We start from the raw sequence: 27,435 nt of genomic DNA on the forward strand, positions 1-27,435 counted from the left end.
TGAGTCTCTGTTCACTGTATGATTTCAAAACTCGGTAGCACATGGAAATTCGCATGGATGAAAAAGACGGTAAAGTTTGTTTAATCAATAAACCCAACTTGGGAGTGAGCTGATCCATTGTAGCCAAATATCGGAAAAAAGACTTACTCGAACTTGATGTTTACACCAAAAAAATAAATGTATAACACACATTTTTAATATATACTTTTCACTTAATCACGGTATTAATATGGATTTTCATATTAATTTATTGCTTAATCATGTGATAAATTTTTGCAGCTTTGTGTAAATACTAGATGTGGATGAGTTTTTCTCTGAATGATATGATCTTTTCGCCCTTAATCAATAGTTTTTGGATCAAGATATGTGAATGAAAATAATTTGCGAAAAATTTATAAATGGCCGATTTTACGCCTGGTCAATCAAATTTAGCCACAAAATCAAAGGTCAACGATACTTAGCCGCGAAGTTAGCACGGTAATAATTTGTTGACTAAAATACCCTTACTTTGTTTATTAAATTTACGCGACTTGACCTCATATTCTTCTTTAGCACAATCTTGCGGCGTCAATCTGCAAATCCAAGTAAGCTCTCTCAATTATTTGTCTGATTATTTGAATTTAACTGGTTTGAATTTCTTCTACAATCACAAATTGATTTGTGATAATCTATGATTCTTCTCTTTGTAATTCAAACCAGAAAATTCAAAGTATCAGTAAAAAATTTTGATTCTTCGAATTTTCTAGTTTGTTTTTAATGCTTTAATCTGTGTTAATGTCTAATTTTCTCAATGCATTAATCTGTGCTTATTTGTATTATATACCTTCTTTTCTGGAATTTAGATCGTAACTAATAAAATCTACATTGTTCAAAACCACAAAAAATAAAATAAAATCCCGCAAAACATAACGCCAGTATAATTTGCTGGACCTTTCTAAATTAATATCTAAAGCTGAGATACTTCCAGCTTATTATACTGGAAAAATCTCATAAAATGGTTTTACAATGCTTGATTCCAAAAATGAACAAAACCAAGTATAATACGCCGGAGCTTTTTGTATTAATCTACAAAATTCAAAAAGCTACAATGTATTACACTGGAAGTATCTTTCATCCAAACTACTATAAAAAAATAGTAAATAAAATGTTATAGAACAAAACACCAGTATAGAATACTGGACGTTTGTTAATTTAATATGTAAAACTTAGACATTTCCAGTATATTCTACTTAAAGTATGTGTGACTGCAGTAACCCCAGAATAATAAGCTGGAATTTGCTTTATTAATATGAATATCTCAAATAATTCCAGCTTATTATACTGGAGTTATATTTTTAAATAATATTACTTCTAAATATCTAATTATTTGGGTTCATTAAATACAGGATGTATACAAATTTCTTGCTTATCGCATTCGATGGCAAATGGACAGCATATTACAAGTACTTAGATCATAAAACAAAGCTTTTTCTTATAAATGATGGGACTTCATTTGAAGAATTCATGAGTAAAAATTTTCAAGTTATAAAGTTCGACAACAACAAGTTTGAAGCAAAAGTATGGCTTAACATTAACCTAGGTACTGCTAAGGGAATACAAATGACAAAAGATGAAGATCCCACCTTGTGTATGATGCTTTTAAAAAATGATCCATACTATAAAGGTTCCAAATTTGTTGTTGAAATATCAGAAATACAAAATCAACAACCAGAAGGTAATGCAATAATGGAAATTGACAATCAACAATTATTGCACAGAACTACATATGTTCTAGAAGAACAAGTGATGCTGATATCTCAAATAGCAGAAGAGCAGGAGATGCCTGTCACAACCCAATTCCCGAACCCGGTCGTGATGACACCTCTCGTGAAGACAAGACCAGCCAGACCAAACAGAACACCTCTTTTAAACAGTTAATATCATAAATAGTTCTAAAGCATGATATAATATCCATAATTTGCGGAATTAATGATAACCTCAGTAAGAACCATTCCGACACAGCCCAAACAGGGGTGTCACAAGTCATGAGCAACTAAGAAATTCGGATACAAGTCTACTGAATACTAAATCTGATACAATAGTTCTAACAAACATGAAAATGATAAGATAAGAGAGGCACGGGGCTGCGAACGCCAACAGCTATCTCGTAGTCTCCGAATCACTGCCTGGACTGGGAGAATCAACACTCAGGAGCGGACTCTGCGATGCCTGAATCTGCACACATGGTGCAAGGAGTAATGTGAGTAATCTGACTCAGTGAGTAACAATTATAAATAATGGTTGAAAGTATGAAAACACGTAAAGGTACAAAGCAATTCCATATCAAGCAGTAAAATCACTTAAAGCAGTAAATCAATGAAGAAATCAAATGATATCCCTTTTTAAAACAAGTAAAACAAGTAAATTAACAGGTAAATAACAAGTAGAAATCCGCCCCTCGGGCACAGTATCAATCGCTCAGAACAGTATCAGCCCCTCGGGCTCACTCTCAGATCATAATGGGTACTCGCGCTCACTGTGGGTGTGCAGACTCCGGAGGGGCCGCTTACGGCCCAAGCGCTATATCAAGTCACCTCGTGGCATCATCACTGGGCACTCGGCCTCACATCACTCGACACTCGGCCTCACATCACTCAACATATCCTCATATATGGCCCTCGGCCTCACTCAGTCCGAAAATCATCACAAGCCCCTCGGACATTAGTAAAACAGTAGTTCTCAGCCCAAAGCATCATTTAGAAATATCATATAAGTTTTCAAATTTGAGTAAAAGTGGCTGAGTTTGTAAAACAGTAGACATCAACAGGAGTGAGTTCAAATAATAAGTCAAAGCAGTGAGGAAATAGTGATAAAAATCCCCGAAGGGTTCAAATAGTTGGCACAAAGCCCAAATATGGCAATTAGCTCAAATCGTGATGATAACAAATAAATTTTGGTCAAATACGCGGTAAAATCATCAATCGGGACGGACCAAGTCACAATCTCCACTAGTAAAAGACCACATGCTCATCATTCAGCGCGTGTCTCACCTCAATATAGCACTACGATGTGCAACCCAGGGTTTCAAACCCTCAGGACATCATTTACAATCATTACTCACCTCGAACCGGCTAATTCTCTAGCTCGCGACGCCTTTGCCCCTCGAATTGGCCTCCACGCACGTCGAATCTATCAAAAATCAGAACAAATACGTCACAATCTGCTAAGGGAACAAAGCCCAAGCGAAAACATTCGAAAAATATCAAAAATCCCAAAATTAGCAAAACCCGAGCCCCGGGCCCACATCTCGAAATCGGGTAAAATTTACATTTTCAGAATCCTCATACCCTCACGAGTCTAACCATACCAAAATTATCCAATTCCAATACCATTTGGTCCTTCAAATCATTATTATATATTTTTGAAAGGTTTCACAATTTTCTTTCCAAATTCCATCCCAAATCATGAATTAAATGATGAATTCAATGATAGATTCATGTACTCCAGCCAAATCTGAGTTAGAATCACTTACCTCGATGAATTTCTTGAAAAACCTTCAAAAAATCGCCAAAATCCGAGCTCTCTAGGTCAAAATATTAAATAAAACCCAAAACCTTGTATTTATAGAGTACCCCTCAGATCTCAGCCTCCGCGATCCGCACAGAACTACCGCGGTCCACACAAAAGCACCGCGGTCCGCACAAAACCACCGCGGCCCGCACAAAACCACCGCGGCCCGCACAAAACCACCGCGGCCCGCACAAAACCACCGTGGCCGCACTTCATTTTGTGCGGTCTGTGCCGCACATACCGCGGCTGCACTCCTTTTTGTGCGGTCCGCGCGGGTGAGTTCCGAGGCCTGCAACCCTTCTGGACCTGCTACAGCTATGATTTTCGGCCTAAAACATCTCGGAACCTACCCAGTACCTACCCGGAACTCCTAGAACCTCAAACCAATTGTACCAACACATCCTATGACATCGTTCAAACTTGTTCAAAACATCGGGACGCTCACAACAACATCAAATTACCAATTTAATAGGGGATTCAAGCCTAAGAACTCCAAGAACTCTTAAATTATGCTTTCGATCGAAAAGTCTATCAAATCTCGTCCGAGTGACCTAAAATTTTGCACACACATCTCAAATGACACAATGAAGCTACTGCCACTCTCTGAATTCTATTCTGACCTCTATATCAAAATCTCGCCTATCAACCGAAACCGCCAAAATATCAACTTCGCCAATTTAAGCCTAAATCTTCTCTACAACTCCAAAACCAATTCCGATCACGCTCCTAAGTCACAAATCACCTCCCGAAGCTAACCCAATCATCGGAACTCACTTCCGAGCCTTCTAACACATATGTCAACATCTGGTTGACTTTTTCAACTTAAGCCTTCTTAAAAGAGACTAAGTGTCTCATTTCTTACCAAATCCTCTCCGAACTCGAACTAATCAACCTGATCACATAAAACACGGATAACGAAGGGTAAAGAAGTTAAAATATGGGAAAACGGAGCAGTAACTCATGAGATGACTGGTCGGGTCATCACATCCTCCCCAACTTAAACAAACGTTCGTCCTCGAACAAGTCAAGAAACATATCTGAAGCCTCAAACAGGTGAGGATATCTGCTCCGCATCTCCCGCTCGGTCTCGCAGGTAGCCTCCTCCACGGGCCGACCTCTCCACTGCACTTTCATTGAAGCTATATCCTTTGACCTCAACTTTCGAACCTGACGACCCAAAATTCCTACTGGCTCCACATCATAGGTCAAATCATCATCCAACCGAACCATGTTGAAGTCCAAAACATGAGACGGATCCCCAATATACTTCCGGAGCATAGAAACATAAAATACCGGATGTACACTCGACATGCTAGGTGGCAAAGCAAGCTCATAAGCCACCTCCCCACTCCTCCGAAGCACCTCAAAAGGCCCAATGAACTGCGGACTCAACTTTCCTTTCTTCCCAAATCTCATAACACCCTTCATGGGTGAAACCTTCAGCAAAACCTTCTCACCAACCATGTAGGACACATTTCGAACCTTCCGGTCCGCATAACTCTTCTGTTGCGACTGCGCTGTACGAAGCCTCTCCTGAATCACCTTCACATTCTCTAAGGCATACTGAACCAAATCTGTCCCCAATAACCTAACCTCACCAGGCTCGAGCCAACCAACTAGAGATCTACACCGCCTCCCATAAAAAGCCTCATATAGAGCCATCTGAATACTCGACCGGTAGCTGTTGTTGTAAGCAAACTCTACAAGCGGTAGAAACTTATCCCATGAACCTCCGAAATCAATAACATAAGCACACAACATGTCTTCCAATATCTGAATAGTATGCTCGGACTGCCCGTTCGTCTGAGGGTGAAAAATTGTGCTCAACTCCACCTGAGTGCCCAACTCTCGCTGAACAGACTTCCAAAACTGGGAAGTAAATTGAGTACCCCAATCTGAAATAATAGAAACTGGAACCATGCAGTCGAACAATCTCCCGGATATATATTTCTGCTAACCACTATGAAGAATAAGTAATACACACAGGAATGAAGTGCGCAGACTTGGTCAGCCGATCCACAATCACCCAAATAGCATCAAACTTCTTCAAAGTCCGAGGAAGTCCAACCACAAAGTCCATAGTGATCCTCTCCCACTTCCACTCAGGAATAACCATCTGCTGAAGCAAGCTACCCGGTCTCTAATGCTCATATTTTACCTGCTGATAGTTGAGACACCGAGCTACAAATCCCACAATATCTTTCTTCATTCTTCTCCACCAATAGTGCTGCCTCAAATCCTGGTACATCTTCGCGAAACCCGGATGGATAGAATACCGCGAGCTATGGGCCTCCTCTAGAATCAACTCTCTAAGCCCATCCATATTGGGCATACAAATCCGGCCCTGCATCCTCAACACACCATCGTCACTGATGGTCACATATCTGGCATCATCATGCTGAACCTTGTCCTTAAGGACAAGCAAATGCGGATCATCATACTGGCGCTCTCTGATGCGATCATATAAGAAAGACCGAGAAACCACACATGCCAACACCCAACTGGACTCCGAAATATCCAACCTCACGAACCGATTGTCCAAGGCCTGAACATCAACTACAAGAGGTCTCTCCCCAACTGGAATATATGTCAAACTCCTCATACTCACTGCCTTTTGGCTCAATGCATCGGCCACTACATTGACCTTTCCCGGATGATACAATATGGTGATATCATAATCCTTAAGAAACTCCAACCATCTCTGCTGCCTCAAATTAAGATCCTTTTGCTTGAACAAATGCTGAACACTGCGATGATCGGTGAATACCTCACAAGATACACCATACAAATAATGCCTCCAAATCTTCAATGCATGAACTATGGAAGCCAACTCCAAATCATGAACATGGTAGTTCTTCTCATGGGGCTTCAACTGACGAGAAGAATAAGCAATAACTCTACCCTTTTGCATTAATACACAACAATTCCCAACTCTCGAAGCATCACAGTATACGGTATATGAACCTGAAGTTGATGGCAAAACCAATACTGGAGCTGTGGTCAAAGCTGTCTTGAGCCTCCGAAAGTTCTCCACACACTCGTCCGACCATACAAATGGAGCACCCTTCTGAGGCAACTTGGTCAAGGGCAATGCAATGGATGAGAATCCTTGAATAAACCGACGATAATAGCCTGCCAACCTAAGAAAGCTACGAATCTCTGTGGCTGAGGATGGTCTAGGCCAACTCTGAACCACCTCTATCTTCTTTGGATCAACCTGAATACCCTCACTAGACACCACGTGTCCCAAGAAAGCCACTGAACTGAGCCAAAACTCACACTTGGAGAATTTTGCATAAAGTTTCTCCTCCCTCAATCTCTGCAACACAACTCTCAAATTCTCCGCGTGCTCCTCCTGACTATGCGAGTACACCAGAATATCATCAATGAATACAATAACGAACGAATCCAGATAAGGTCGGAACACGCTGTTCATCAAATGCATGAATGCTGCTGGGGCATTGGTTAGCCCGAAAGACATCACAAGGAACTCATAATGACCATATCTAGTCCTGAAGGCAGTCTTAAGAATATCTGAATCCCTGATCTTTAACTGGTGAAAATCGGAACGGAGATCAATCTTGGAGAACACTCTCGCTCCCTGAAGCTGATCAAATAAATCATCAATGCAAGGCAAATGATACTTGTTCTTAATTGTTACTTTGTTCAATTGACTATAATCAATGCACATTATTATCGTGCCACCCTTCTTCTTCACAAACAAAATCGGTGCACCCCAAGGTGATACACTAGGCCGAATGAACCCCTTATCTAGGCGTTCCTGAAGTTGTTCTTTCAATTCCTTCAACTCTGCTGGTGCCATGCGATATGGCGGAATAGAAATGGGCTGAGTGCCCGACACTAGGTCAATACCAAAATCAATATCCCTGTCCGATGACATGCCCGGATGTCTGCAGGAAACATATCGGGAAAATCCCTCACAACTGGGATAGAATCGATACTAGGAGTCTCAACTCCAACATCCCTCACAAACGCTAGATATGAAAGACAACCCTTCCCAACCATACGTTGGGCCTTCAAGAAAGATATCACTCTACTAGAAACATAATCAGTCACACCACGCCACTCTATCCGCGGTACACCCCGGCATAGCCAAAGTGACTGTCTTAGCATGACAGTCTAGAATAGCACGACATGGAGATAACCAATCCATGCCCAAAATGACATCAAAATCCACCATGCTCAATAGAAATAGATCCACTTGGGTCTCCAGACCCCCAATAGTCACCACACATGACCTGTACACATGGTCTACAACAACAATATCACCCACCGGGGTAGATACATGAACAAGTAAAGCAAGAATTCATGGGGTGTACCCAAATAACGAGCAAAGTATGATGTCACATAAGAAAAGATGGAACCGGGATAAAATAATACAGAGGCATCTCTGTGGCAGACTGAAACAATACCTGTAATGACAGCGTTTGGCCTGCCTAGAAGTGTATAGAAACGGGCCTGACCGCCCCGTGATAGACCTCCCCCTCTAGGGCGACCCCTGGCTACCTGACCTCTACCCCTAGCTGGCTGGGCGGGTGGTGAGGTAACTGGAGTAGAAGTCGAGGGCTGACCCCTCTGCTGAGATGAACTAGAATTACTATGAGGACACTGCCTCCACACATGTCCAAACTCTCCACACTCAAAACAACTCCCAGGTGCAGGAGAAGGGGACTGAAGGGAATCCCTCGCACCAGAGTGACCAGCTGATGCACTCGGCATAGAAGAACCTTGAGCTGACGGGGCACAAGATGAACTCTGGGCTGGAAGGGCGCTGAGTGAAGGCTGACCCTGCTGTGACCCATGATAACCACGACCTGAAGATGCCCTGCGATACTCTAGGCGGGCTGACTGAGCAGGCCTGAAAGAACGACCTCTACCATGCTGAAACTGGCCCCTCGAAGGAGCACCACTATAACTGCCAGATCCTCGAGGCCTCTTATCCTCCCTCTCCTCTCGATCCTGACGACGAACCGTCTCAATCTCGCGAGCGATATCAACCACCTCCTTGAACGTAGCACCCAACACCCTCTCTCGAGTCATAAGAATACGAAGATGATAGTTAAGGTCATCAACAAATCTCATGATCCTCTCACGATCTGTCGGGACCATCCAAACGGCATGATGAGCCAACTCAGAAACCTCGACTCATACTGTGACACAGTCATATCCCCTTATCGCAACCACTCAAACTACCTACGCAACTCCTCTCTGTGAGACCGCGGTACATACTTCTCTAAAAAGAGAGTGGAGAACTCATGCCAAGTAAGGGGCGCTACTCCAACCGGCCTACGCCTCTCATACGCCTCCCACCATATGAAAGCAGCCCCAGTAAACTGAAAGGTGATAAATGCCACACCACTAGTCTCAAGAATCCCTGTTGTACGGAGCATCCGCTGACACTTATCAAGAAAACCCTGGGCATCCTCGCCCTTAGCACCACTGAATGATGGAGGTTGGAGTCTACCAACCTCTCAAGACGACGTTGCTCATCATCCGGCATAACTGGCACAACAAACCCCTGAGCTGGTGCAACCGGCTGAGTTGGAGGTGCCCCAGGTGTTTGTAGTCCCTGCACTGCCTGCTCAGGTGTGCGAGCAACGGGGGTCTGATTGCCTCTCCCGGCCTGTGAAGTAGCTCCTGCTGTAGTGGATGAAACTGCCTGAGCCAGGCCAGTGCAAACTGATAAGATCTGAGCCAAGGCCTCCTGAAGACCCGGAATCACGATGGGCACAACTGGTGCCTGAACTGGTGCTGCTGGAGCATCCATAGTTGGAGCCTGATGCGGAGCTAGGGCAGCTGGTGGATCTACAGGTGTTCTCCTTGCTGCTCTGCCTCTGCCACGACCACGACCGCTTTCACGACCTCTGGTGGCCTCCGCTGGTGGCACTGGTGGTCGCCCACCGCGTCTGGTAGCTCACCTCCTCACCATCTGTGAGAGAATAAGATAACAAAAGTTTAGTACTCGGACCACAAGCTCGTACGACAAGAATTTCAAGAATATGAAGTTTTTCCTAAAGGTTCTGCAACCTCTCGAGGATAAATACAGACGTCTCCGTACCGATCCGCGAGACTCTACTAAACCTGCTCATGACTCGTGAGACCTAAGTAACCTAGGCTCTGATACCAACTTGTCATGACCCAATTCCTGAACCCGGTCGTGATGGCGCCTCTCATGAAGACAAGGACAGCCAAACCAAACAACACCTCTTTTAAATAGTTAAATATCATAAATAGTTCTAAAGCATGATATAATATCCATAATTTGCGGAATTAACGATAACCTTAGTAAGAACCATTCCGGCATAGCCCAAACAGGGGTGTCACAAGTCATGAGCAACTAAGAAATTCGGATACAAGTCTACTGAATACTAAATCTGATACAATAGTTCTAACAAACATGAAAATGATAAGATAAGAGAGGCACGGGGCTGCGAACACCAACAACTACCTCGTAGTCTCCGAATCACTGCCTGGACTGGGAGAATTAGCACTTAGGAGCGAACTCTGCGATGCCTGAATCTGCACACATGGTGCATCCGACTCAGTGAGTAACAATTATAAATAATGGTTGAAAGTATGAAAACACGTAAAGGCACAAAGCAATTCCATATCAAGCAGTAAAATCACTTAGAGCAGTAAATCAATGAAGAAATCAAATGATATCCCTTTTTAAAACAAGTAAAACAAGTAAATTAACAGGTAAATAACAAGTAGAAATCCGCCCCTCGGGCACAATATCAATCGCTCAAAACAGTATCAGCCCCTCGGGCTCACTCTCAGATCATAATGGGTACTCGCGCTCACTGTGGGTGTGCAGACTCCGGAGGGGCCGCTTACGGCTCAAGCGTTATATCAAGCCACCTCGTGGCATCATCACTCGGCACTCGGCCTCACATCACTCAACATATCCTCATATATGGCCCTCGACCTCACTCAGTCCGAAAATCATCACAAGCCCCTCGGGAATTAGTAAAACAGTAGTTCTCAGCCCAAAGCATCATTTAGAAATATCATATAAGTTTTCAAATCTGAGTAAAAGTGGCTGAGTTTGTAAAACAATAGACATCAACAGGAGTGAGTTCAAATAATAAGTCAAAGCAGTGAGGAAATAGTGATAAAAATCCCCGAAGGGTTCAAATAGTTGGCACGAAGCCCAAATATGGCAATAAGCTCAAATTGTGATGATAACAAATAAATTTTGGTCAAATACGCGGTAAAATCATCAATCGGGACGGACCAAGTCACAATCCTCAGTAGTAAAAGACCTCACACTCATCATCCAGCGCGTGTCTCACCTCAATATAGCACTACGATGTGCAATCCGGGATTTCAAACCCTCAGTACATCATTTACAATCATTACTCACCTCGAACCGACTAATTCTCTAGCTCGCGATGCCTTTGCCCCTCGAATTGGCCTCCACACACATCGAATCTATCCAAAATCAGAACGAATACGTCACAATATGCTAAGTGAACAAAGCCCAAGCGAAAACATTCGAAAAATATCAAAAATCCCGAAATTAGGAAAACCCGAGCCCTGGGCCTACGTCTCGAAATTGGGTAAAATTTACATTTTCAGAATCCACATACCCTCATGAGTCTAACTATACCAAAATTATCCAATTCCGATACCATTTGGTCCTTCAAATCATCATTATATATTTTTGAAAAGTTTCACAATTTTTTTCCCAAATTTCATCCCAAATCATGAATTAAATGATGAATTCAATGATAGATTCATGTACTCTAGCCAAATCTGAGTTAGAATCACTTACCCCGATGAATTTCTTGTAAAACCTTCGAAAAATCGTCAAAATCCGAGCTCTCTAGGTCAAAATATTAAATAAAACCCAAAACTTCATATTTATAGAGTACCCCTCAGATCTCGGCCTCCACGATCCGCACAGAACCACCGCGGTCCGCGCAAAAGCACCGCAGTCCGCACAAAACCACCGCGGCCCGCACAAAACCACCGCGGTCGCACTTCATTTTGTGCGGTTCGTGCCGCACATACCGCGGCCGCACTCCTTTTTGTGCGGTCCGTGCGGGTGAGTTCCGAGGCCTGCAACCCTTCTGGACCTGCTACAGTTATGATTTTCGGCCTAAAACATCTCGGAACCTACCCAGAACCTACCCGGAACTCCCGGAACCTCAAACTAATTGTACCAACACATCCCATGACATCGTTCAAACTTGTTCAAAACCTCGAGACGCTCACAACAACATCAAATCACCAATTTAACAGGGGATTCAAGCCTAAGAACTCCAAGAACTCTTAAATTATGCTTTCGATCGAAAAGTCTATCAAATCTCATCCGAATGACCTAAAATTTTGCGCACACATCCCAAATGACACAACGTAGCTATTGCCACTCTCAGAATTCTATTCCGACCCCTATATCAAAATCTCGCCTATCAACCAGAACCGCCAAAATATCAACTTCGCCAATTTAAGCCTAAATCTTCTCTACAACTCCAAACCCCATTCCGATCGTGCTCCTAAGTCACAAATCAGCTCCCGAAGCTAACCGAACCATCAGAAATCATTTCCGAGCCTTCTAACACATAAGTCAATATCCGGTTGACTTTTCCAACTTAAGCCTTCTTAAAAGAGACTAAGTGTCTCATTTCTTACTAAATCCTCTTCGAACTCGAACTAATCAACCCGATCACATAAAATACGGATAACAAAGCATAAAGAATCTAAAATAGGGGAAAACAAAGCGGTAACTCATGAGACGACTGGCCGGGTCGTCACAATGCCAATTTATGACATTACAATAGAAAATGAAATTGTAATTCCTGTGGAAGATCAAAACGTTGAATCACTAGACACTATTGAAGGAAGAAAAAGGAAAGCAAAAGGAAAAGCAAAAGAATCCCCATCAATAATACTAAAGGAAAATGCATCATTGGATGATGTAAAACTCGGATCTGTTTTTCAAACAAAAATGCTTTGATTAGATGTTTATGCTTAGCAGCTATAAAGGAGCACTTTGAGTTCTATGTTGAGAGGTCAAGTAACACAAGATACTCTTTGGTATGTACTGATGAAAAGTATGGTTGGACTGTTCGAGGTTCAAGAATTAAGGAATCAACACTTTTTAAAATAGTTAAATTTCAGAGAACACATGAGTACTCGGTTGATATTAGAAAGTCACATCAAAGACAAGCAACTTCAAATGTAATTAGGGATTATATGATTGACATTTTAAGGGACATAGCTACTGAAGTAAAGCCTAAATTTGTCATTTCAGAAATGAAAAGAGCACATGGAATAGATGTTGGTTATGGAAAAGCATGGCATGCTATTCAAAAAGGGTTATCTTTATTAAAAGGAACAACTTAACAGAATTATGAGCAGCTGCCATCATATTTGTATATGATCGAACAAAAAAATCCAGGATCATATACTAATATTCAGAGAGATGCAGAAAAGAGGTATTTCTTATGTTTGATTAAAATATCGTTGCCTTCATATATAAATATGGTGTAATATTTTTTACGGGAAATCTGTCTTTTGAGTATGGTTTTTGCTAATGTTTTTTGTTTATTAAATTTAGTAATAAATTTTGTCCAGTATATTATACTGAAATCTCATGTAAATGTAGGTCCTCCAGTATGTTATACTGGATGAATATTATAACGTAGTTGAGTTTTGTTTGATTCCAGTATATTTTACTGGACGTCTGCCGTGTGTAAGCTTTCTCTCTAGTATATTATACTGGATGATTCTTGTTTAACCTAGAACTTTGTTTTATTTGTCATTACTTTTTTTGAGTGATTATTTGTCTTCTTTTTTTATTATGATTTTTAATGCAGTATATAATACTTGAGTTTTCTTTGATTTCAGTATATTTTAATGGAAGTTTGTCGTCTTTAAGCTTGTTGTCCACTATGTTATTACTATTCAGCTTGTCATATGGTATAACTGAATGTTATTTACTTTTCAATCTAACAGGTTTGCTTTGCATGTTTTTTATGAATGAGGCATCAATTTCTGGGTGGAAGTATTGTAGACCACTTATTGTTGTTGATGGAACATTTCTAAAAAATAAATATATAGGTGTTCTGTTAGTGGCTGTTACAAAAGATGCAAATAACCAAATATTCCCTATAGCATTTGGCATAGCGGATTCAGAAAATAACAAATCATATGAATGGTATTTCAGAGAATTAAGAAAAGTAATTGGGATTCGTAAAGATTTAATGTTTTTGTTAGATCGACACAAGGCCATTGCAAATGAAATTGCAAAAGTTTTCCCTGAGTGCTATCATGGTATTTGCATATATCATTTAGAAAAGAATCTAAAGCAAAGAAGAGTGAGAAACACTGTAATAAACCTCTTTCAAAGTGCTGCAAGAGTATATCTTCAATCAGAATTTGATGACTTCATGTCCCAAATAGCTGTTGTTGATAAGAAAACATTCAATTATTTGATGGAGGAACCACCAGGAAGATGGGTTCATTCACATTGTCCGAGACGATGATATGATATGTTAACAACAAATATTGTTGAGTCAATGAATAATGTTTTGAGATGTGCAAGAGAATTGCCACTTTTAACAATGATGGATTTTATACAAGAAAAATTGCAAAGTTGGTTCTATGAAAGAAGGACAACTGCAGAAGGAATATTCCGTGAGATATCAAATTGGGTAGAAGCAACATTGGAAGAAAAAATTAAACTAGCTTTTACATTTAGAGTATTGCCTATTGATCGACTAAAATTCAATGTCAAAGAAGGGGGTATGGAATTTATTGTTGATCTAGACAAAAGAACATGTGATTGTTCTGAATTTCAGCTAGATGAGATACCCTGTGGACATGCAATTGCTGCAATTGACAGTATATATCAAAAGAAATCGGCCTTTTGCTCAGCCTATTATTCAAGGGACTTTTGGTTGAAAACATATGAAAGACAAGTAAATTCGGTAGGTGATTCAACAACATGGGTTATACCAGACAATGTTAAATCAGAAATCACTAAGCCTCCAGATGCAAAAGTAATGCTAGGAAGAAGAGAGAAGAATCGACATGTTTCTAGTACAAAATTCAAGAAGGAACCAAGATGTGGTCGTTGCAAAAGATATGGGCATAACAAAATAAATTGCACAAATTCTGTTGTAGTTCATCCTTATGCAAGAAAATACAGGAAACAAATGATTGATTATATACAATAAAGTTGCATTGGCCCATACGAAAAACTGATTGTAATCCCGAATAATTTGTTCGGTATTCTTGTTTTTCAAAATATTATTAGTCTATTTTTTTTGTTTCTTGATTTGGTGCTAAAAAAAATCTGCATTGTGCACATTCAGTAGAAAATACGATAGATTATACTTTCAAGCGATATACCTCCAGAGTAATATGCAAGAAACAAACTTTTAAATTATTTAATTCAAGCAAATTATAGTATATACAATTTTTCCATTGTCTTACCCATCTCCATTATAATATACTGGCCTTTATAGCTTAATAACTAGATTTTCCAGCATAATTTACAGAAAACAACTAAAATAAAACTCCAACAAGAATTGCATCAGCAAACTTAGGTTAAAAATCTGGATTCTGAACATCCAGTATAAAATACTGAAAATTATAGTTTTGCAATATATACCTCCAGCAAAACATACAAGAAACAAAATTTTAAATTATTTAATTCCAGTAAGTTGTTTTAGATACCAATTTTGCAATATTTTACACTTCTCTCCATTATGTTGGATTGTGTTCACATATCTAACCGTAAAAGTTTAGTAATTATTCAAATTTTTCTTGAATTTAAAGAGGAAATTTTCCATTGTTTTACACATCTCCATAATAATGTACTGGCCTATATGGATTAATAAGTAGTTTTTCCAGCATAATTTACAGGAAGCAAAATAAGAACTCCAACAAGAGATGCATCAACAAAAATTATTAAATTTAACATATTATTCTTAAAAACACATCATTGATATTATAATCTTCAATCCTTACAATTTTATTTCAATTAATAAATTGGTCAAACTTAGGGCAAAAAATATGGATTGTGCACATCTTTTGTAGGGACATTATGGTTTCGCAATATATACATCCAGCAAAATATACAGGAAACAAAATTTTAAATTATTTAATTCCACTAACTTGTTCTAGATACCAATTTTGCACTATTTTACACTTCTCTCCATTATGTTGGATTGTGTTCATAAATCTAACCGTAAAAGTTTAGTAATTATTCAGCTATTTCTTGAATTTCAAGAAGGAATTTTTCACTGTTTTACACATCTCCATAATAATATACTGGCCTATATGGATTAATAAGTACTTTTTCCAGCATAATTTACAGGAACAAGCAAAATAAGAACTCCAACAAGAGTTGCATCAGCAAAAATTATTAAATTTAACATATTATACTTAAAAACACACCATCAAAATTATAATCTTCAATCTTTACAACTTTATTTCAATTAATAAATTGGTCAAACTTAGGGTAAAAAATCAGGATTGTGCACATCTTTTGTAGGGACATTATGATTTTGCAATATACACATCCAACAAAATATACATGAAACAAAATTTTAAATTATTTAATTCCACTAACTTGTTCTAGATACCAATTTTGCACTATTTTAGACTTCTCTCCATTATAATACACTGGGTTATATAGCTTCCAATAGTATATGTAGGATTGTGATTTTTTCACATATCTAACCGTAAAAGTATAGTCATTATTTAGCTTTTTCTTGAATTTGAAGAGGAATTATGATAAAAAATAAGGTAGATAAAGGCTTAAACAAAAATATTTTATATTAATATAAAATAATATTACATTGCCGTCTTTTAGATACCAAATACTTCCACAAAAAACATAGTCTACTGGCACAATGTCGTGACCCGGATTCCCACCCTCGGGAGTCGTGATGGCGCCTACTAGTACGAGCGAGGAAAGCCAATCAATTGCACAATTTACCTTTTTACCCATTTTATTTAACAATTTCGATATAATAACATTTAAACAGCGGAATATGAGATTAAGCGGAAGACTTAGATAAAACGGACCAAAAATAATAAGAAACTCCACATATGCCTCTACCCAGAAACTGGTGTCACAACATTCACGGACTATCTATGATTACTACAAATAAGTGTTTGAAAGAAAAGAACATAATCTGTCTCGAGTACAAATGATAACAGAACATAAAAATTGATAGAAGAGACGTCGAGCCTGAGGACGCCTGCAGGGCTACCTCAGAGTCTCGGTGGACTGTAGGCTAGCTCCCATACTGATGCAGACCAAGTGCTGCTCCGGTATCTGCACAGAGTGCAGAGTGTAGTATCAGCACAACTGACCCCATATGCTGGTAAGTGCCTGGCCTAACCCCGGCGAGGTAGTGACGAGGCTAGGACCAGACTCCAGATAAACTTGTGCAGTTATATATATACATGGTGGGAAATAAACTGATACAAGCAATAAAAGCTGGGAAGGGGTAAACATGTTTCGGCGAAATAACAGATAAAAATAAAATATCAAGAGAATTATAAAGAAGCCAAAAGTTACTTCTAACAAGGATAAAGAAAACAGTGGCAGACTTCATTTTGGTTCACATCTTGTTGCAGGCGTGCAACCCGATCCCATTTCTCGTATCTCGTGGTAGGCTTACCACCTGCTGCCATTTCATTAAATCTTGTGGTAGGCATACCACCCGCTCCCATTTAATTAAATCTTGTGGTAGGAGTACCACCCGCTCCCATTTCATTAAATCTTGTGGTAGGTGTACCACCCGCTCCCATTTCATTACAACTTGTGGTAGACGTACCACCCGCTCTCATTTCAAGCCAATACAAAAGCACAAGGAAATCCCGGCAAGAAAACAAAGCAATATAATAACTTCCCGGTAAGGGAATAAAATAGTATAATAACTTCCTGGCAAGGGAACAACAATATCGAAACAAACATCCCAGCAAGGGAAAATCAGTTATAACCAATCTTAACTCAACTTCTACTCAACTCAATTAATACCGATAATCAGTCATAAATAAATTCTGCGAAAAATAAACTAAATCCTTGCCCAATATCGAGAATCATCAATTAAAGCATCCGTAGAATCATTTAGGAACACAACAAATATCAATTTAAGACCCACGGTCATACTCGACACCAACGTATAGATACTCGTCACCATGCCTATATGTCGTACTCAACAAGAAACAATTAGAAAATAGGACATAACTCCTAATCCCTCAAGTAAGGGTTAGACCAAACACTTACCTCGATGCCTCGAACACAGCTCAAAGTTCAATTATAGCTTTGCCCCTTGATTTCACCGCCAATTCGCACGTATCTAGCCACAATTACTTAATTACATCAATAAACGCTAAATGAATCAACCCCAATGCATGAAAGTGAGTTTTCCAAAGTTTTACCCAAAAAGTCAACAATCGCCCCCGGGCTTACATGGTCAAAACCCGAGGTTCGGACCAAAACCCGATTACCCATTCCCCCACGAACCCAAATATATGATTCGTTTTAAAATCGGACCTCAAATCAAGGTCCAAATCCTCAATTTTTTAAAAACCTAGGTTCTACCTAAGACACCCAATTTCCCCCATGAAAATCTTTACTTTTAAGTTGAAATCATGTTAAAAGATGTTAATGATTGAAGAAAACTAGTTAAAAATGACTTACAATTGATTTGGAGAAGAAGGAATCCTTGAAAAATCGCCTAAGTGTGTTTATGTTTGAGAGAATATGAAAAATGGGTTTTAAAATCGGTTAAGTACAAAAGTTGTAGGTTGCAGGTATGGGAATTGCGAAACCCGACCTCTGATAAGCTGGGAAATGCGAAACTGCGAACCCTTCAGAAATTCCAAACATTCGCATTTGCGGAACTATTGTCGCATTTGCGTCCTTCGCATTTGCGATCCCTGGCCAATAGGCAAACCTTCACATTTGCGAAGAAAACCTCGCATTTGCGATCCAGCCTTCGCATTTGTGTGAAGCCTGCAGGCCTGTTCATACCAGCAAAATTTTTCTGCAATTTCTAAGTTCAAAATGCAACCCGTGGCCTATCCAGAACTCACCCGACCCCTCGGGGCTCCAAACCAAATATACACACAACCTCAAAAATATCATACGAACTTATTCGTGTAATAAAATCACCAAAATAATCTCAATAACAACGAATTAAACCTCAAAATCATAGAATTTTCTCAAACTTATTAAAACATCAACTTTAGCAATCTAGGTCCGAATCACGTCAAATGACATCCGTTTTCACCAAATTTTACAAAAATGTCTTAAGTCATATATATGACCTGTACCGGGAGCCGGAACCAAAATACGGGCCCGATACCATCACGTTCTAATAAATTTTCATTCCAAATTTCTTTAAACAATTTCAGAAAATAATTTTCTTTGAAAATTCATTCCTCGGGCTTGGGACCTCGGAATTCGATTTCGGGCATACGCCCAAGTCCCATATTTTCCTACGGACCCTTCGGGACCGTCAAATCATGGGTCCTAGTCCGTTTACCCAAAATGTTGACCGAAATCAAATTAGCTCATTTTACAGTCAAAATTTATCATTTTTCACAGATTTTCACATCTAGGCTTTCCGGCGAAGTTGCTGGGTCATTTGTCAGCCCGAATGACATAACTAAGAACTCATAATGCCCGTACCGAGTGCGAAAAGCTATCTTAGGGACATCAGATGCCCTAATCCTCAACTGATGGTAGACAGATCTCAAATCAATCTTTAAAACTTGGCACCTTGAAGCTGGTCAAACAAATCATCAATCCTCGGCAATGGATACTTATTCTTGATTGTAAACTTGTTCAACTGCCGGTAATCAATACACATTCTCATCGAACCATCCTTTTTCTTAACAAACAACACGGTCACACCCCAAGGCGAAACATTAGGTCTAATAAAACCCTTCTCAAGCAAGTCTTGCAACTGTTCCTTCAACTCTTTCAACTCAGGCGTGGCCATACGATACAGCGAAATAGAAATAGGCTGAGTGCCCGGAGCCAAATCAATGCAAAAGTCAATATCCCTGTCGGGCGGCATACCCTGCAAGTCTGAAGGGAAAACATCAGGAAACTCACGAAAAATGGGCACAGAATCAATAGAAGAAACCTTAGCGCTCGAATCACGAACATATGCTAAGTAGGCTAAACACCCCTTTTCGACCATACACCGAGCCTTCACATAAGAGATAACACTATGAGCAGAATGACCGGAAGTCCCTCTCCACTCTAAATGGGGCATAACTGGTAAAGCTAAGGTCACTGTCTTGGCATGACAGTCCAAGATAGCATGGTAAGGTGATAACCAATCCATCCCCAATATAACATCGAAATCGACCATGTATAAAAGCAACAAATCTACACGAGTCTCAAAACCCCCAATCACCACAATACACGAACAATGAACTCGATCAACCACAATAGAATCACCCAACGGTGTAGACACATAAACAGGAATACTTAGTGAATCACTAGGCATGACTAGATACGGTGCAAAATAAGATGACACATACGAATATGTAGACCCTGGATCAAATAACACTAAAGCATCTCTATCACAAACCAAAACCGTACCTGTAATAACTGCATCTGAAGCCTTAGCCTCAAGCCTGGCTGGGAGAGCATAACATCGGGGCTAGGCCCCACCACCCTGAACCACATCTCTGGGACGACCTACTGCTGGCTGGCCTCCACCTCTAGCGGTCTGAGCTCCACCTCTAGCACCTCTACCTCCACCTCTAGTACCTCTACCCCCACCTCTAGCTGGCTGGGCGGCCTGTGGGGCACCTGGTTCCTGATCCATAGCACGGGAACCCTGATGCGGAGAACTGCTCGAAGCTCGAGGGCAATACCTAGCAATGTGTCTCGTGTCGCCACAAGTGAAACAAGCCCTCGACTGCTGGGGCTGACGACCCTAGAAACTCTGAAGCGGTGGTGCACTGATAGCTGCTAGTGGTGCACTGTAGGACTACTAATCAGGATATTACATCTGAGGACCACGACTACCTGAAGCACCGTGAGAAGCCTGAAGTGCTGATTGGAAAGGCCTAGGGGAATGGCCTCTACCATACGAATCTCTACCTCCAGACGAGGTACCACTAAATCTTCCTGAATGACGGGGCCTCTTATCCGACCCATGACCACCTCCATGTGACAGAACCATCTCCACTCTCCTGGCCACATTGGCTTCCTCCTGAAAAGATATCTCACTCCTAGTCTCCCTAGCCATCTGAAGATGAATCGGCTGAATAAGTCCATCAATAAACCTCCTCACTCTCTCTCTCTCTCTCTCGGTAGGAAGTATGATAAGAGCATGGCGAGCCAAGTCGATGAATCTGGTCTCATACTGGGTAACCGTCATGGAACCCTGCTGGAGGCGATCAAACTGCCTCCGATAGGCCTCTCTCTAAGTAATGGGGAGAAACTTCTCTAGAAATAACTGTGTAAACTGCTCCCAAGTCAAAGATGGTGATCCGACTGGTCTAGCCAAACAGAAATCCTTCCACCAGGTCTTGGTGGATCCAGACAAGCGAAATGTAGCAAGATCGACCCCATTGGTCTCAACAGTACCCATGTTCCTGAGAACCTCGTGGCAACTGTCTAGATAATCATAGGGATCCTCAGTAGATGCATTACTGAAAGTAGATGTGAAGAGCTTGGTGAACCTATCCAGCCTCCACAAAGCATCAGCAGACATAGCTGCTTCATTACCGGTTTGAGCTACCACACCCGGCTGTACTACTCCAACTGGCTGAACCGTTGGAGTCTGAATCTGAGGAGCTACCTGCTCTGGAGTGCGAGTAGCAGGAGTCTAAGCCCCTCCTCCAGCTTGAGAGATGGCTGGTGCTATAGGAAGCAAGCCTGCTCGGGTGACACTCTCCATGAGGCCCACTAATCGGACCAGAGCATCCTGAAGAATTGGGGTAGCAATAAACCCCTCTGGGACCTGAGCTGGGCCACCAGAACAGTTGGGGCCGGAACCTTCTCATCAAAATCAACCTGAGGCTCCGCTACTGGTGCTACTTCTCGGGGCTGAGATATGCCCCTACCTCGGCCTCTAGCACAGCCTCGCCCTTTGCCCTCGTGGGAGCTGCTGCTGGGGGCTCGGGCTGCTAAGCGGTGGATGAGGAAGCACGTGTTCTAGCCATCTGCAAAAGAATAGAGTAGAGGTTCAATTAGCATTGAGAAACAGAACCGCACGACAAGAAAGTACAAATGTGAAGTTTTCCTAACTCTGTAGCCTCTGGGGATAAATATAGACATCTCCATACTGATCCCTCAGACTCTACTAAGCTTGTCCGTGAATTGTGAGACCTATGTAACCTAGGGCTCTGATACCAACTTGTCACGACTAGAATTCCCACCCTCGGGAGTCGTGATGGCGCCTATTAGTACGAGCTAGGCAAGCCAATCAATTGCACAATTTATCTTTTTACCTATTTTATATTCATTAACAATTTCGATATAATAACATTTAAACAGCGGAATATGAGATTAAGCGGAAGACTTAGATAAAATGAACCAAAAATAATAAGAAACTCCACATATGCCTCTACCCAAAAACTGGTGTCACAACATTCACGGACTATCTATGATTACTACAAATAAGTGTTTGAAAGAAAAGAACATAGTCTGTCTCGAGTACAAATGCTAACAAAACATAAAAATTGATAAAAGAGACCCCGGCAGGGCTACCTCGGAGTCTCGGTGGACTGTAGGCTGGCTCCCCTACTGCTGCTAACCAAGTACTGCTCCGGTATCTGCATAGAGTGCAGAGTGTAGTATCAGCACAACCAACCCCATATGCTGGTAAGTGCCTGGCCTAACCCGACGAGGTAGTGACGAGGCTAGGACCAGACTCCAGATAAACCAGGAGCAGTTATATATATATATATATATATATATATATATATATATATATATATATATATATATATATATAGCGGGAAATAAACTAATACAAGCAATAAAAGCTGGGAAGGGGGAAACATGCTTCGGGGAAATAACAGATAAAAACAAAATATCAAGGGAATTATAAAGAAGCCAAAAGTTACTTCTAACAAGAATAAAGAAAACAGTGGCAGACTTCATTTTTGGTTCACATCTTGTTGCAGGCGTGCAACCCGATCCCATTTCTCATATCTCGTGGTAGGCGTACCAACTGCTCCCATTTCATTAAATCTTGTGGTAGGCGTACCACCCGCTCCCATTTCATTAAATCTTGTGGTAGGCGTACCACCCGCTCCCATTTCATTACAACTTGTGGTAGGCGTACCACTCGCTCCCATTTCAAGCCAATACAAAAGCACAAGGAAATCCCGGCAAGGGAACAAAGAAATATAATAACTTCCCGGCAAGGGAACAAAATAGTATAATAACTTCCCGGCAAGGGAACAACAATATCGAAACAAACATCCCGGCAAAGGAAAATCAGCTATAACCAATCTTAACTCAACTTCTACTCAGCTCAATTAATAATGATACTCAGTCATAAATAAATTCCACGAAAAATAAACTAAATTCTTGCCCAATATCGAGAATCATCAATTAAAGCATCTGTAGAATCATTTAGGAACACAACAAATATCAATTTAAGACTCACAGTCATGCTCGACACCAACGTATAGATACTCGTTACCATGCCCATACGTCGTACTCAACAAGAAGCAATTAGCAAATAGGACACAACTCCTAATCCCTCAAGCTAAGGTTAGACCAAACACTTACCTCGATGTCTCGAACACAACTCAAAGTTCAATTATAGTTTTACCCCTTGATTCCACCGCCAATTCGCTCATATTTAGCCACAAAATGTTTAATTACGTCAATAAACGCTAAATGAATCAACCCCAATGAATGAAAGTGAGTTTTCCACAGTTTTACCCAAAAAGTCAAAAATCGCCTCCAGGCCCATATGGTCAAAACCCGAGGTTCAGACCAAAACCTGATTACCCATTCCCCCATGAACCCAAATATATGATTCATTTTGAAATCGGACCTCAAATCAAGGTCCAAATCCCCAATTTTTGAAAACCCTAGGTTCTACCCAAGACACCCAATTTCCCCCATGAAAATCTTTGATTTTAAGTTGAAATCATGTTAAAAGATGTTAATGATTGAAGAAAACTAGTTTAAAATGACTTACAATTGATTTGGAGAAGAAGGAATCCTTGAAAAATCGCCTAAGTGTGTTTATGTTTGAGGGAATATGAAAAATGGGTTTTAAAATCGGTTAAGTACAAAAGATGTAGGTTGCAGGTATGGGAATTGCGAACCCCGACCTCTGATAAACTGGGAAATGCAAAACAGAGTTCGCATTTGCGAACCCTTCAGAAATCCCAAACATTCGCATTTGCGAAACTATTGTCGCATTTGTGACCTTCACATTTGCGAAGAAAACATCGTATTTGCGATCTCTGGCCAATAGGCAAACCTTCGCATTTGCGAAGAAAACCTCGCATTTGCGAGCCAAGGCAGGCTTGGGCTGGTTTCGCATTTGCTATCCAGCCTTCGCATTTGCGAGCTCACATTTGCGAGCCAATGCGAAGCCTGCAGGCCTATTCATACCAGCAAAATTTTTCTGCAATTTCCAAGTTCAAAATGCAACCCGTGGCCTATCCAAAACTCACCCGAGCCCTCGGGGTTCAAAACCAAATATACACACAACCTCAAAAACATCATACGAACTTATTCATGTAATAAAATCACCAAAATAACCTCAATAACAACGAATTAAACCTCAAAATCAAAGAATTTTCTCAAACTTCTTAACACATCAACTTTAGCAATCTAGGTCCGAATCACGTCAAATGACATCCGTTTTTCACCAAATTTTACAGAAATATCTTAAGTCATATATAAGACCTGTACCGGACGCCGGAACCAAAATACGGGCCCGATACCATCACGTTCTAATAAATTTTCATTTCAAATTTCTTTAAACAATTTTCAGAAAATAATTTTCTTTGAAAATTCATTCCTCGGGCTTGGGACCTCAGAATTCGATTTCGGGCATATGCCCAAGTCCCATATTTTCCTAAGGACCCTCCGGGACCATCAAATTATGGGTCCGGGTCCGTTTACCCAAAATATTGACTGAAGTCAAATTAGCTCATTTTATAGTCAAAATTTATCATTTTTCACAGATTTTCACATCTAGGCTTTTCGGCTACGCACCCGGACTGCACACCCAAATCGAGGTGATGCTAAAAGAGGTTTTTAAGGCCTTAGAACACAAAATTTCATATCACAACAAGTGATGACCCGTCATCACACACAAAAACACAAAAAAAAGCATAAAAATAAAAAACTAATCATCCCCATGTCATTAGAGTCAAAGGAACTATCGTCTATACTGCCACCATTAACCCCATATCGTACAATCCTCTCCAGCCTATCGAGCTTGTCCTTGAGTTTTCTTAAATCTCTTTCATACTTCTCAATGAACTCATCAAACTTGATCTCAAATGCTTCAATGATATCTTCTTTCATTTCATCAATTATTGTTTTGATTGCGGCATCCATTTTTCGTTGTTTTTTCTGTTTTGTGTATAAAACCAGATGAGTTTGTGTGAATAAATAGGGAAACAATACCCTCCTTATATAGCGGAATTTTTTTAAACTGTATATGAAAAGACTGAAGGCAAATTGAACGTCAGGGATAAACATAAAGATTCATGAATCACAATTTAATGAAAAGAGTGAAAATGTAATTATTACTGTAACAAAACTCCCAATGTAAAATATAAATTAATTTTAGTGGTTAAAAATGCATCAAACACTGCACCTAATAAAGTAATTAAATATAGACGAAATAATAAAATATTATAGAAAACTAAATTAGATTTATGTGCATGTTTCGTCATAAAATACCATATTTATTACGAAACACAAAGCAATGTGTATGATATTCCAGCAATTTATTTTGGATAAAAAAATTCCGAGTTTTCCATATTTCTTATTATATATTTAGAACTCCAGTATAAGATATAGAAAAAAAATCAAAATTAGAGCATAATGTATAAGTATAAATGCTCTAATTACTGTGATACAACTCCCACGCATATAATATAATTTGTGATTAAAAATGCATAGAAAAACTGCACCCAATGGTTACTTAATGAAATTCATAGGTAATGATGAAATATTATAGCTAATAATGAAATATTATAGGCAAGTACACTAGAGTGAATTGTATGTCACCTCATATAATAATGTCATATAATAGCTATTATATGATAAAATACTAATTGCTCTAGTCTGATTTATATCGCTTCATAATTAGAATTTCCAGGAAGCAACCTATGAAATCAAACTTATTATGCATAAATCAATATACTTGCATATGATATATCTGCAGCATAATATAATTTATTGTACACATTTGGGTTAAAAATACTGGAGATATACAGGAAACAAAAATATTAAATTATTTAATTCGAGTAAATTATTCTAGATAATAAGTTTCCACCATTTTGACTTCTCCATTATAATATACTGGCTTGTATGGCTTCATAAGTAGCATTTCCAGCATAATTTATAGCGACTAAGCAAAATTGGACGAATTTAGGATAAAAAATTCTGGATTATTCACGTCCAGTATTAAATACTGGATATTAATGTTTAAAAATATATACCTCCAGTGTAATATATAAGAAATAAAATATTAAATTATTCAAATCTAGTAAATTGATCTAGATACCAAGTTTTCATTATTTTGCACTTCTCAATTATAAAATACTGGTTTATATCCCTTCAAAAGTAGCATTTCCAGCATATTTTATACGGATTAATCAAAATTGGTCGAATTTAGGATAAAATATTCTGGATTATTCACATGCATTATTAAATACTAGACATTATGGTTTAAAAATATATACCTCCAGTGTAATATACATGAAATAAAATATTAAATTATTTAATTTCAACAAATTGTTCTACATACCAATTTTCTACTATTTTCAACTTCTCCAATAAAATATACTTGCTTATATGCCTTCATAAGTAGCATTCCCAGCATAATTCATAGGGAGTAAGCAAAATTGGTTATGCATAAATCAATATACTTGCATATGATATATCTGCAGCATAATATAATTTATTGTATACATTCTGGTTAAAAATACTGGAGAAAATACTTGTATTTGATATAGATGCAGCATAATATACATGAACTAAAATTACACAAATAAATAAAAATTAGACTCCAGTATACTTAATGAGTATAATCCTGTAAAATTATGATATCCAACTTATTATAAATATAATTGTTAGTTTAACACAACTCCCAACGTATAATATAATTTGTGGCTAAAAATGCATAAAAGACTGTACCCAATAGTAATGAAGTACTGACGAAATGATTAAATATTATAGGCAGCTATAGTAGAGTGACTTATATCATATGCCATAAAAATATATACCTCCAGGAAACAAAATATTAAATTATTTTTATTCCAATAAATTGTTCTAGATACCAAGTTTCCACTATTTTCGACTTCTCCGTTATAATATACTAGCTTATATGCCTTCATAAGTAGCATTTCCAGCATAATTTATAGCGAGTAAGCAAAATTGGACAAATTTAGGATAAAAAATTCTGGATTATTCACGTCCAGTAGTAAATACTGGATATTAATGTTTAAAAATATATACCTCCAGTGTAATATACAAGATACAAGATATTAAATTATTTTATTACAGTAAGTTGTTCTAGATACCAAGTTTTCACTATTTTGCACTTCTCAATTATAAAATACTTGCTTATATCCTTTCAAAAGTAGCATTTCCAGCAAATTTTATAGGGAGTAACCAAAATTGGACGAATTTAGGATAAAATATTCTGGATTATT

At 39.4% G+C, this 27,435-nt stretch overlaps 1 protein-coding gene across 1 annotated transcript; it reads left to right on the forward strand.

Annotated features, from left to right (window-relative positions):
- Positions 1-14,144: 14,144 nt before the first annotated feature.
- Positions 14,145-14,756, forward strand: LOC107766269 (uncharacterized). Its single transcript, XM_016585019.1, has one exon. It carries the CDS (start codon positions 14,145-14,147, stop codon positions 14,754-14,756), a length of 612 nt encoding a protein of 203 aa, XP_016440505.1.
- Positions 14,757-27,435: the final 12,679 nt, after the last annotated feature.

This window comes from Nicotiana tabacum, chromosome 11, assembly GCF_000715075.1.
Source record: "Nicotiana tabacum cultivar K326 chromosome 11, ASM71507v2, whole genome shotgun sequence".
NCBI lineage: Eukaryota > Viridiplantae > Streptophyta > Magnoliopsida > Solanales > Solanaceae > Nicotiana > Nicotiana tabacum.

Bases quoted from the DNA above. Each gene is read 5' to 3' on its own strand.
- LOC107766269 (XM_016585019.1), top strand. From the start codon at position 14,145: ATGGATTTTATACAAGAAAAATTGCAAAGTTGGTTCTATGAAAGAAGG.